The 12942-nt window shown below is 38.7% G+C and overlaps 1 protein-coding gene across 3 annotated transcripts in view; it reads right to left on the reverse strand.

Annotated features, from left to right (window-relative positions):
- Positions 1 to 12942, reverse strand: part of septin8a (septin 8a) — a 32787-nt gene that overhangs the window by 7838 nt on the left and 12007 nt on the right. For all 3 annotated transcript variants that reach the window (XM_058086224.1, XM_058086225.1, XM_058086226.1), the window contains exons 5-10: positions 12613 to 12799; positions 8581 to 8742; positions 6665 to 6761; positions 1385 to 1553; positions 1170 to 1302; positions 856 to 1025 (exon numbers count right to left, since the gene is read on the reverse strand). In XM_058086224.1, coding sequence (XP_057942207.1) covers positions 856 to 1025; positions 1170 to 1302; positions 1385 to 1553; positions 6665 to 6761; positions 8581 to 8742; positions 12613 to 12799 — 918 coding nt within the window. The remainder of the gene's footprint in view (positions 1 to 855; positions 1026 to 1169; positions 1303 to 1384; positions 1554 to 6664; positions 6762 to 8580; positions 8743 to 12612; positions 12800 to 12942) is intronic.

The following is a 12942-nucleotide window of genomic DNA, read 5'->3' on the forward strand; positions in this document are numbered from 1 at the left end:
AAAAATGCAAGTCATAGCTCTTTTATATGACAGGAGCACTCTGCTGTCAAGAATGTCCTAAAAAAAACAAGGACCGGGGATTTTTGCTGTTTTTAGGAATCAACTGCAAAAATTCTCATCATAGATCATCTATATGACAAGTGCTGCTGTTTTTAAGAACATATATCAAAAATCAAAATATTGTTACATCATGTAGTGCCGTAAAAAATGATGGTGTCAATCAAAAGGAAGCATTTGAATGTATAATATTTACTGGCCCGCTAGTCATGCTGATAAATGACCATTTATAGCCTTGATGATGATGCCACATATGACAAGCATAAATGAATGTTTAACAGGATAAAAGTAAGAAGGTGATGATGATGACTGAGTGGATGACGCAAAACAGAAACAAGTGCTAGATTTGAATCTCAAACAAGAAAATCCAGTCTGGTGCTTTTACCCGGGCATATCTTAACGGCAACGGCAGGCATCAACAGAAAACGTCAGTTTTTCCACTGTGCAAAGTCAGCTTCAGTGGTGTGAGAGTCGACCAATAATTAGAGCCGGGAGGAAAGAGGAAGAGGAAAGGAAATGTCAAGCAAGGTCGGGGAGCCTTTTTATGGAAAACTCCAATGTTATATTACTTATTGTACTATCTTTGAATGCTGGGAGATGTTGACGGCTATAATGCTTGATGATAAATCAAATCATAGCAACCCGCCTATACGCCCTCTGGTGGTTGTGACATCATTGCTTCGAAAAAGTGCACTATTTTTTATGGATAAATTATGATTAACAATATACTACTACTACAAGAGGAGGTGAGACGATGAGAGACGTGTCAAAGAGGAGAACGTACTGTAGTCGACTTACTTTTTCTTGTCCTTGTCTTTCTTGAGCGGCTGGGATAGGGAAAGCGTCTCGGCCGCCACCTTCTTCCTGTTGAAGGCGTTCATCTCCTCTTCCAAGTCGCGCCGCTTCTCCTCCACTTTCCTCTTCTCGTCCTGGTGCATGCGCTTCAACTGCTCAAACTTGTCGTGCAGCTGCACACGGGACAAGCGTTGATAATAGAGAGACAATTCAAGTTAAAAACACTATATGATATTGATTAGGTGTGATGTTATATCATATTGTAGCTTTACACTGTTTAACGGGTTGCCATTAAATATCTTGTTGTAGACACTGACCTCTCTCTCTTTCTCCTTCAGCTCCGCTTCCGTCTCCTTAACTTTATTGACAAACATCTGTCGCATTTCTTCCTCTTTACGCTGCAAGTCTCCCAAGAACTCTTTCCTCTTGGCCTCATAAGTCTCCTGAAGACTGGAAAAAAAAAAGACAACACAGTTGATAGCGTGCTCGGTGTTTGGATTTGCATCTCGGATTTTGCACCCCCCCCCCGTACCTGAAGGGCTGGCTGTCTGGGTCGGTGTCTTTGAAGCCCATCTCCTCCAGTTTACAGCGGCGGTACAGCTCGTAGTGTCGTGCGTGGGTCTGCTCCCTCAGATCCTCCATGTTGACTCGGATCAGCATCTCTCTGAGTTTGACAAAGTCGCAGTGGCTCTCATTCTCCACTTGGAAGTGAAAAACACAGCACAAAGTCCGTCATTGGGTTTCTTCACGACTTTCACCAGAAACAAGGTTATTTGTTGGGAAGCAGGATTACACATGTGAATAGCAAACATGCTAAAAACGCTCAAAGTCAATGAAAAAGGTGTTTGCTCGATGTCGATGTCTTATACTCAATACGATTGCTCCACCTGCTAGTTATTAATAATCATTGCCGCTTTGCATAATAGAAATTACCAACACCTCTCAAAATTAGCCACAAAGTCCAAGATCATCACGTGCTTGCTTATGCACAACCACGGATGCACAATGTAGATTACATAATTGTGTTGTAAATGCAGTCAAACCGCCCGACAGTTATTAATGATAACTGCCAACTTGCATAATTGAAATCACCAAAAAACTATTGAATGGATAATTTCACCCTGCCAGTTATTAATGATAACCATAGATATATGTCATAAAATCTATTGAATGGATAATTTAACCCAGCCAGTTATTAATGATAACCATAGATATACCTCATAAAATCTATTGACTGGATCATTTCACTCCGCCAGTTATTCATGATAACCATAGATATACGTACGTCATAAAATCTATCGAATGGATCATTTCACCCCGCCAGTTATTAATGATAACCATAGATATACGTCATAAAATCTATCAACTGGATCATTTCACCCCGCCAGTTATTAATGATAACCATAGATATACCTCATAAAATCTATTGACTGGATCATTTCACCCCGCCAGTTATGATAACCATAGATATACGTCATAAAATATATGGAATGGATCATTTCACCCCGCCGGTTATTAATGATAACCATAGCTATACATACGTCATAAAATCTATCAAATGGATCATTTCATCCTGCCAGTTATTAATGATAACCATAGATATACGTCATAAAATCTATTGAATGGATCATTTCATCCTGACAGTTATGATAACCATAGATATACATCATAAAATCTATTGAATGGATCATTTCATCCTGACAGTTATTAATGATAACCGCCACCGTGCATAATAGATCACTAAAACGATTCAAAATAATCCATCAGGGCAAAGAATGAGGGATTTGCGCGGACTGAAGCACAATTTAGATATATGTCATAAAATCTATGGAATGGCTCATTCCCTCCTGCCTGTTATTAATGATACCTGCCACCTTACATAATAGAAATCACCAAAAGCAAGCTCAAATGAATCCACCAAGTCAAAGACTATAATATAAGTTATTATAACCACCATCTAATGAAAATAAACAAATAAAAGTCAGGTAAACTGCACTGATGCAGTGTTGTGTTATGAAGCGATGGCTGAGAGCTGATGATGGCTGTTAAACATGTGACAGTTATTTGCCCGGAATCCTCGAGTCTTAATATGCAAACCACCATCCTCCCACCTTCTGAGTGCCTTTCAACAAATGTGAAATGCTTTTACTGGCAAGTCAAGCTCCCGGCTGCATGTTCCAACACATTCCAACACAGCCCATCTGTCACCCGGTTGTCGTCCCTTCCTCTACGTCCGTCTCACCAAAAAAAAAACAATAATAATCACACATCGTAAAACACTGCTTAACAGAGATGTGGTATCTTCACAGAAACACAAAAAAATGGTCCAATATCCTGCCAATGAAGCCTAGCTGGTATTTGTGTGAAGGTGGGACAAAAAGAGCAGGATGTGCTTCCTGCCTAACAGACTGAAAACAGGGTGGAAATGAATCCTCTGCGTCATTTTTGTTCCATTGATGATGATGATGGAATTATCTTATGATCCTGATCCTCAGCCATTACAAAGCCATGTACAAATGATGTCAGGTAGGATACGTTGTGGCGTCCAACGAGTCTACAAGACATCTTAATGCAGGCAAAAATAACATCCATAGGGTTAATGTGATCATCTTGTTAGTGGTGAAAGTCAGAAAGATGCCATCGAAGAGCATATTTGTGGTGTCATACGTGGTGGCGGTGGAGGACACGTGCAGCCTGATGGCACGTGTCCTTTTCCACATAACAGCAGGAGCCGCAGGGTGCTTGAATTCATCTACACGACAAGCTAGGAGCTCTCGGGTGGACACATAAAGATACAAGTGGGAAAATACAGACTAGCATCGTGTTGTATGTGCATGTTCATTAAATTCATAGTGAAAGGAACACTTTTTTGGTGACATAAAATGGACACATCACACGCAACACAGCCAACCAATCAGAGGAAAAGCATGGGCATAATAATTAATCCATACTTAAAATTGATTGTGAGGTTGTGAAACTGGTGGTTAATTGTAGTGTAGCACTTGGCTGCAAACTATAGAGATGCAATCAAACCTCAGTGATACTGTATCAAACTTGTACAAGCCCTGTACTGTATCATTCTGTGGAATTGAGTATCAAAACAGAGCACCCTGTTCGATGCTGACTCATTGGCCCGCCAAAGAAAGTTGCCAACAATTGATCAAAAAAAATAGGTGGGAAACACGATTGAATTCAAATACAAAGTCACAGTAAAGTACTTCTCTGCTCCTCACCATCTTCAATAAAGGTCCGATAAGAAATGTCCATTCAAAAGTATTTTTGTTAATATTTTTGGGTGTCTGATTCATTGGATTTAAATTAGCTTGTATGGGTAATTGGTACATTCTGGCTTAGTTGGACCTTTTGGAATGAAAACTGAGGCACGGTACCACTGTAGTTACAGTATGTGTTTAAAAAAAAAAAGTAAACGAAGGTGGGAAATTGACCTCCATCTACATGACATTTATATGAACACTGGAACTTGGTATCATTGGTTAAAATCAAATAAAATTTATTTTTTGAATAACAATAACAGTTAATTAATACAACTTAGTCAGTTGCAAGTAAAAAATTATGAAATTATACAATGAAAAACATACGAATTCAAAATTTCGTACAAAAGTCGTACATTTATGAAAAAAATATACGAGAAAAAAGTAATCAGACGGAAAATAGAGCATATAAGTATGTTTATAATTGTAAATATAGTTCTTATAAATAAAGTTCATATAAATGTTTCCTTCCTCCTTCAGGAAGGAAACATTCTTCAGGCAAGCTTTTATTGATAAGGTGGCAGCAAAACAGAGCAGTTAAGATTAGCATGTTTTACCCTTTTCACTTCTTTTCATAGCCGTCTCAGGCAATGCCTGTAAAATAAAATTTTTTAATAGAGTTTTTTGTTTGGATTTTAATACTCCATTGTAACAGGTGTTACATGAGACAGCTATGAAAAGAGGGACATATGTGGGCAAAGGTTATGTTACACCTTTACGACTTTAATCACGTTAATTTACCATTTTATTCTATTAAAATGTACAACTCCTCAGATTTGAGATGATGGTTAAGATGTTGCAGGATTAAAAGTTTGCTGCATGAGCACGCCATCCGTGAGGACAAACAACTTAGACGTGATGATGATGTTCTGCGGGGGCTTGGCTCGGGCTACTGAGCTCGGGCTGCTCATTTGTCATGTAACATTCTATTTGTGCTGACCACGGCTTTGCTTGCACGCACACAAACAGCAAACAGAAGTACACAAACAAGAAGCGAAGAGAAAGAGAGAGAGAGAGAGAGTTGTCTTGCAGTGCAGCAGAGGGTGAAAAAAAACTACATAGTCGTCAACTGAGAAAAGCAAATAACAGTCAAGTGCTAAATAGCTTCCATGTTTGCCTACAAATACGAACTCAAGCACGGGGCGGAGAAATAGCTGAGAAAACATCTGGAGTTCAGAGATAACAACGGCAACATTCTTAAAGGAAAACACACACTGACAATGCTCAAGAGTATTTCCCCCCGTACCCGAAGTAGACAGTCCTTCCTCTGTCCTTCCGCCCCCTCCAGGCACATTTCTCATGGCTCTTTTGAGAGGTTAGCATAGCACATCTATTTGACATTTGCCTTCGACAAATTGTTTCCTCTCGCACAGAGCCTCCCTTCAGCTGGAGTGTGCGGCATGAAGGCAGAGCCATCAGTTAGCAGAGATACAGTACGTCATCTTCACAAAGCCTACAACCACTAAAGATGGTGACTTATTAGGATGGAGGAAAGCTTTGTAGTGACTCATGAGGAGTAAAAAAATAAATAAACAAATAAAAATGTCATCCCAAGGAGATGTGCCACATTGTTATTTTCACAACTGTTATTTTCAAGGTTGGAGAATGAGAGTGGTCACCGGATGAAGGACAAAGGAGCAATAAACTGGCTGGTGATCAATTTTCAACGCACATTTATAAGCAAAATTATAAAATGGGGATAAATTGAAAAACAAATACACACACACACATTTCCTCCCCAAAGCTCAACCCTGGGTGAGTGTCACTCTGCATGAAGTCAAAGTCACAGCTGTGGGCGCTCTGCAAAAAAATACATATCCTTCAAATGACAGTGTTCTCTGCTAAATAATATCTAAAAAAGGCGCTCGTGTTCCGATTGGAAATCCACTTCCTGTCCTACTGGACCGCAAGATTTGAATTCGAAGCAGCATTTGTGGGGAAAACTGTGGGGATCTGCAACCATATTTTGTCATTTCTTTGACTGTTTTATGTCGTTTTGTAAAAGCCGCTGCATACCAAATGCAGAGAATGGGAACAGGAAATGGTGAAAATACCAGTGACAAACCCACTGTATTATGGTGTGGATCCCAAAAAAGGCTTACTATATGCTTCCTGTGTGCATTTTATACTTCCATGTATTCAAATACATTGGCCACATTTATCCATGACCAGTGGTTAGCATGTTGGTCATGAGATCAGGAAGTTCGATTCTCGATTTTGGTAATACAATTCCGTAATTACGAAGTTTTTCATTTGTGAGCATTGTTCAGGAGAAGGGTCGTCAGGGAAACCAGAAAAACAAAACTTGATCGCATGCAAGTGAAGATTTCCATCAAATCTGATCCCTTTTATGGGATCTGCTGTTGTGTTTTCATTGTTATTAACCATTGGTGTTGCTGTATAATGTTAGCTTTGGCAGAATAAATGGTAATGTAGGACAGAACATTCCCTGAATCCCACTTGAAGTACAGCAGCAGTGTTTATGCACCCAACCGGCAAAAAAAACACACACACCCACAAAACTTTGAAACAGTTCTCACCTTGCACGACACCCCAGGGGTACTGCCTGGCCCTCACTGTTTTGTTGCCGACTTTCACTTCTTCCACGCTCCCCACTACGGCGAACGGCAGATGGGCCTGCATGAGTACAGAGGTCACAATAGTCAAGAGGTCACTGGGTTTATTTGCACTCCTAGTGAACGCCCTGACATTTTCCGTACACTCTAAAAATGAAAGGTGGAGGTGCTGCATATTTTGACATTTCATAAAACATAAATATATCTGCGTTGAAGTCAGATATATTTCAAGAAAAATGTTTCATGATATTCTGTAGGTGCAAAAGCGTGTTATTAATATGTACTTTGGTCTCCTTCTTATTAAAGGATTCTTTAACATCGCAAGACAGGACCATTTACCTTACCTTTCCCAATACATTGCACTATCATGCTAAGAGTTAGCATGCTAATGTTCGCATATTTTGCTATTTTACTTGTAAGCACTTACCACTATCATGCTAGGTGTTAGCATGATAACATTAATAAACTAGCATCTAGCCATCAGTAGACACTATTATGCTCGGTGTTCGTATACTAACCTTAGCATGTTAGCACTGCTAGCATTAACATAAATATGAATTTAAGCAGACACTTGATGTTATCATGCTAGGTGTTAGCATGCTAGCATTTCAAAGCTCTCTATAGTATGTTTTCATGGTCAAAGAATGTAAATATCTAGATAAAATAAATATGCTAACCTTAGCATGTTGGCATTGCTAGCATGCTAACAGGAACATGAATATGAACTTGAGCAGACACTTGGTGCTATCATGCTAGGTGTTAGCATGATAACATTAATATTTTCATCAGTAGACACTATTATGCTCGGTGTTAGTATGCTAACCTTAGCATGTTAGCATTGCTAGCATGCTAACATGAACATGAATATGAACTTAAGCAAAAAGTTGGTGCTATCATGCTAGGTGTTAGCATGATAACATCGATAAACTAGCATCTAACCATTTTCATAAGTAGACACTATTATGCTCAGTGTTAGTATACTAACCTTAGCATGTTAGCACTGCTAGCATTAACATAAATATGAATTTAAGCAGACACTTGATGTTATCATGCTAGGTGTTAGCATGCTAGCATTTCAAAGCTCTCTATAGTATGTTTTCATGGTCAAAGAATGTAAATATCTAGATAAAATAAATGTAAGACTAATATTTAAGGTGTTCATCACAATATGGGGGTGGTATGGCACTTGATTATTTCCGGGTGTTTTTTTTTTTTTTTTTTTTAATAAATGGTATTTTTAGAATGTTACGCAGGTAAAAAAAAAAATACAATAATGGGCTGCAAATGGCCACAAGGGCCCACGTTGGACACCCCTGACTTAAACGCATGTAATTAAAAGCAAAAGTAGAAGAAACCAATTACGACTGTTTTACAGCAGGAGCCACTTCTCCATTTGCCCACATGAGAAACAAACTGTGGTGATGTGATCCACACCACAGGTCTGTTACCAGTTTAACATGCGGCTCAGTGGGGGCCGAGAGGTCTATTTTGGTGTTGTGATTTAACAACACACACACGTTGTCATTGCTTTGCTTCATTGGGCAACCATGCCACAACCCCCAAAAATTAGTTGGCATGTTGACGCCCAGTGGCCAGCTTGATTTTGGGTTTAGTGGCACATACTGGTACTGATGTCACCCACTGGGAATAGACGGCAAAGGATGAGCCAAATGTCAAACCAAACGTGTCTTTATTTATCCGTGGTGGAATTTCCCGCTCGTGAAATGTGCGCAGAGTAGTTATTATGAAATCAGATTCAAATTAACATTTGAGGGGTACCATTTTGCAAACATTTCACAGTGAAGCCATTGTTTTTCATATTTGTTAACATTTTTTTTTAAATGTGCAGGAATTTCTAAAAATACAAATTTGGTGCTTACATTCATGGAGGAGTTGATCTCGCTGACTGCTTCATCATCTGTTGGGAACTGATATATTTGGACGCCGTTGCTCACCAGCTCGCTCATAATCTTTATTTTGAATTTGTGGAGCTCGCTCTTGGAGATTGTATCTGCTTTGGCAATGATGGGGATGATATTGACCTAAGGGAAAAAAAAGACAACAAACACATTGTAAAGTCAGTGCAAGATTCAATGCATAAATCTGGACTTTTGTGTGTGTGTGTGTGTGAGATGTTTCTTTAAGCCTGGTCTGACATGCATTCTCACGCGTGATGTTATCATGCCTGACAGGTCGTTTGCATATGTCCATTCCATGGCACCATATGCAAAACGTACTTCCTTTGGTGACAATGGTGTCAACAAAAACATATGAATATGTAGTGATGACTGGCAAATATGCTAATTTATAAACAAACCCTGATGATTAAACAAACAGGGTTTCATGTTCAATCAACATCAAATCTGCAGCTGCCCCCCCCCCCCCATGACGATTCCCACATAGTGGCACATCAGTGAGTTTTTTGGGAGTGACATTACAAGCACTGTAAACCCTCCCGGACAGATCATTAATTATAGCAGGACGAAATGAATGTGAATTCATTGTAAAGGAATAGTAGTAGTAGTAATTTGCAGATGAGTCTCCATATGTGGTGGGTTCACAGGGGGGGCAAATGTTAAAAACTCTGGGATAGGATTTCATTTCATTTTAACCAAAACAAAATAGAAAGAGGCTTCGCTACACATCTTAAAATAAAGAGTCTCACTGCCAGTCAGCTACTGACATGGGAGCCATAAATTGTGTTTTTATTAATCAAGTTGGCTAGCCTAGCATGTTGTGGTTCAAGTATGTTAGCACTGTAGCTCATATAGCTATGAGAGTATTGCTAACGTTTGTGTCCCACTAATGTTATGTTGTTGTATATCAGGGGTGTCCAAAAATGGATAGAAAGGATGCCAGGGCCACTTTGATACTTGTTAAGCAATATGTGTGGATATGCTAAGATATTATATATATATATTTCAAGAAAAAAGGTGCATCTCAGCTCCCCGATATAGGTGAAAAACCTATATTATGAAATTAGCATCGCTGTTATTTCCCCATCAAATTCTTGCTGTTTTTTCCCCAAATATTTAAACTTTCTTCTTAAATAATCTTTGTATATTTTCTTCTCAGTATAATATCATATTATTCCCATAGTATTTTTTTTTTTTTAAATAACCTTTTCCACCCAAGCTCATTTTCCCGGACATTATGTTGTGATTGGTTTTCATAATATTGCTGCAACTTTTTTCTTGTTATACCTTTTTCCTGTAATTATTTTGACCTTATCCTCATAAAAATTACAGCTGTTTTTTTTCTAACTATTTTGAACATTCTTCCTGTCGATTTTCTTTTCGTAATTATGACTTTAATACCAGAATATTTTGACTTCATTCCCATAACATTCTGCCACTTAATTTGTGTTCCTTGTTTTGTTTATTTCTCATCATATTGAATCATATCAATCATCATATTTAAATTTTATGCTACTAAAATGTTATTTTTCATCATAATATTACAACATTATTCTTGTAAAATTACATATTTTTCTTGTTAGATTATGGCTTTTTTCTCTTTACATTTTCGACTTAATTCTTAATTTTTTTTTTAAGATTTTTTTTGTTTTTTCAAGTTAAATTATATTTTCAGAATGTTCTGCGGGCCAATAAAATAAAAATAAAAAACTTGTACTGCAGATGGTCCCCGGGCTGCACTTTGGACACCTGATAGATTTTGGCTAACACACTTCATATACACTATTGTGGACCGTCTGAAATGTATTTGAAATAGTTGAAAACAGTACAACATGGGACCTTTAAAGGCTAGTGGAATGAATTAATCTACATCCTAAGACAGTTTTCCAGCAGATATTCAAGAATAAAAATAGACTCATTTAGAAAGAAAAGGTTATCTCTGCTCCTGCCTCAAAGCCTCGGCTTGGCTTGAAAAGGCCGTCTCCAGGGCAAATGGGGAAGGAGGGTGGTATTTTGTACCCTACTAATGAGGGAAAAACACCATTGTCTTGCTCTGACAGCAAATTGTGCAGACCAGAGGAAAAGCAGTTTGTGGTCCACTTTTCCCTGTTCTTCCTGTTCCTTCCAGTATTTCCTGGCTGACAGGAGAGCTGTGTCAGCTAAGCTTCCATATTCATGCATGGAAACTACAATGGAACCTCAAAAGCCAGACAAAATAAACACAATTTCAGATTGGAATCACAAGAGACCTCTGCAACTGCGAATGTTCGCCGCAGGTTGACTCCATTTTATACTGGTTGACTTCTTTTTACATTTGCGTGTCAGTTAATAATGCTAAAATCTCTCTTTAAAATTGCCTGTACAGTTTTTGTGATGGCAAACTGATTTTTTAATGGGGAACAGATGGAGGTTCCTGTGTACAGGGGGGGTCCTGGTCCTGGTATAAGTCATATAAATTAATTCCGAAGTCACTCAAACTGTACACAGAAAGGATAAAGGACATAAAATACAGTAAAAAACAACAACACAAGAATGTAATGAAACAATAGTCGCACAGAGCGTATTCTTTTCCTGTAACTGATGCATTTTCCGAACTATAAGTCACACTTTTTTCATGGTTTGGCTGGTCCTGCAACTTATACTTCGGAGCAACTTATATCTGCGCTCTAGCCAGTATCTGCTAAACCCATCACTCCTGTACCACTGAAGATTTACAATGTAAACATCAACTTATAAAGACAATTGAGAAAGATTTCTACTGTTCTATGTCAGGGTGGTGCGACTTATAATATAGTAATTCTCAAGCAAGTATCATAGTTTCGGTCCAAAAATGTCATTTTTAATTAACCTCCATGTGTGCTTACATAGCCACACAAAATTCCAAACTATGTACATAAACCAACAACCACCTTTACCATTCAAAAATAAATGCGGCTACCCTCCCAACAATGGCGTTGCCCCTCAACAGCAATCACTTCCAATAACCGATGGTGATTTATGACCAAAGGAAAAAAATGCACTTTCACAGACTATGCAACATATTCAACATATATTTATCTTAAACACTTTGATGAATGGGGTGTTTATTTATTTTTTCTAGAAATGTCAGCCATAAAGAATTGGCTTGCAAAGATCACTCAACACTGGCTGGTTTTCACATGAAACGATATTTGCGTGACATCATGTGTATGGAATCCACAAAGCAGAATATATGCTCAGTTAGCTTATTTGCTGATGTTCCCTTTATTTAAGGTTTAGCAAATTGTCTTGGTTTATACAACTCAGTTTTATGTAATTATTAAAGCACGGAATATAATTGGACATGTTCTACATTGAATTATACGCCAAAAACCATTCTTGGCCGTGGAGTCCTCTCACCGTTTTTAAAATAGCATCAGAAGACATTTGGGAGCGTGCATCCATGCGTTGATAGCTGAGGTACGCCAGCAGGTTTTCAGTCACAAGCTGACCATCTGCTTTGTTGTGAATTTATTACCACTGCATCACTAGACACAATAAAAGCATAAAGCTGCCACTTTACCATACATAAATCAGCATTAGAATATTATCTCAGTAACCATTCGGTGCCGTATTTCACATTTCCCTGAGACACTCCAGCGGTGGTGTGGAAAAACATGAAAATGTTCCTTGAATTATGTAGGCGAAAGCATGCAAGAACAACACAGAAGTGTTTTTTTTTTCTTCCTCTTGTGATTTTTCCGTGCACACAGATGGATTCAAATTCACGAGTGTAATCAAAGAACAAGAGGGAAACCAACAGGTCTTTCCCAGCTACAAGGTCTTTTTTTCCACACAAAATAACAACTTTCCTGACATCTGATAGGATGGGAGGTTCAAGTTCGCTCTTTGACTTCTATTCATTCGAAGTGAACGAGAAAGAAAACAACACCCGGCAGAGCTTGGGGGTGAAATTCACACGACTCTCCCTGATATTGTTATTAGCTAACAATGGGTAACGGCTGTAACGGTTTGTACCTTGCTGTCCAGTTTCTTCATCGTGACCAGGTCCAAGGACTTGAGCGAGTGTCCAGTGGGGGCGATGAAGTACAGGCAGATGTGGATTCTGGTGTCGTGGTAGTTGAAGAGCGAGCGCTTGATCTTGAGTTCTTCCTGCAGGTAGTTTTCAAACTGGGTGTCGATGTAGTCGACGATGGGCTTGTAACTGTGGAAAGCCGCAAAAAAAACAAAAGATGATTGGGTTGTCACTAAGGGAAAGGCTGCTTTGTGTGATCTGGTTCTTTGCTATGAGACCTGTGTTGTGTTATGTTGCCCTCTGACCCCTTTCTCACAGTGCTTTTCTTTAAG

Source organism: Doryrhamphus excisus, chromosome 11 (assembly GCF_030265055.1).
Source record: "Doryrhamphus excisus isolate RoL2022-K1 chromosome 11, RoL_Dexc_1.0, whole genome shotgun sequence".
NCBI classification, from domain to species: domain Eukaryota; kingdom Metazoa; phylum Chordata; class Actinopteri; order Syngnathiformes; family Syngnathidae; genus Doryrhamphus; species Doryrhamphus excisus.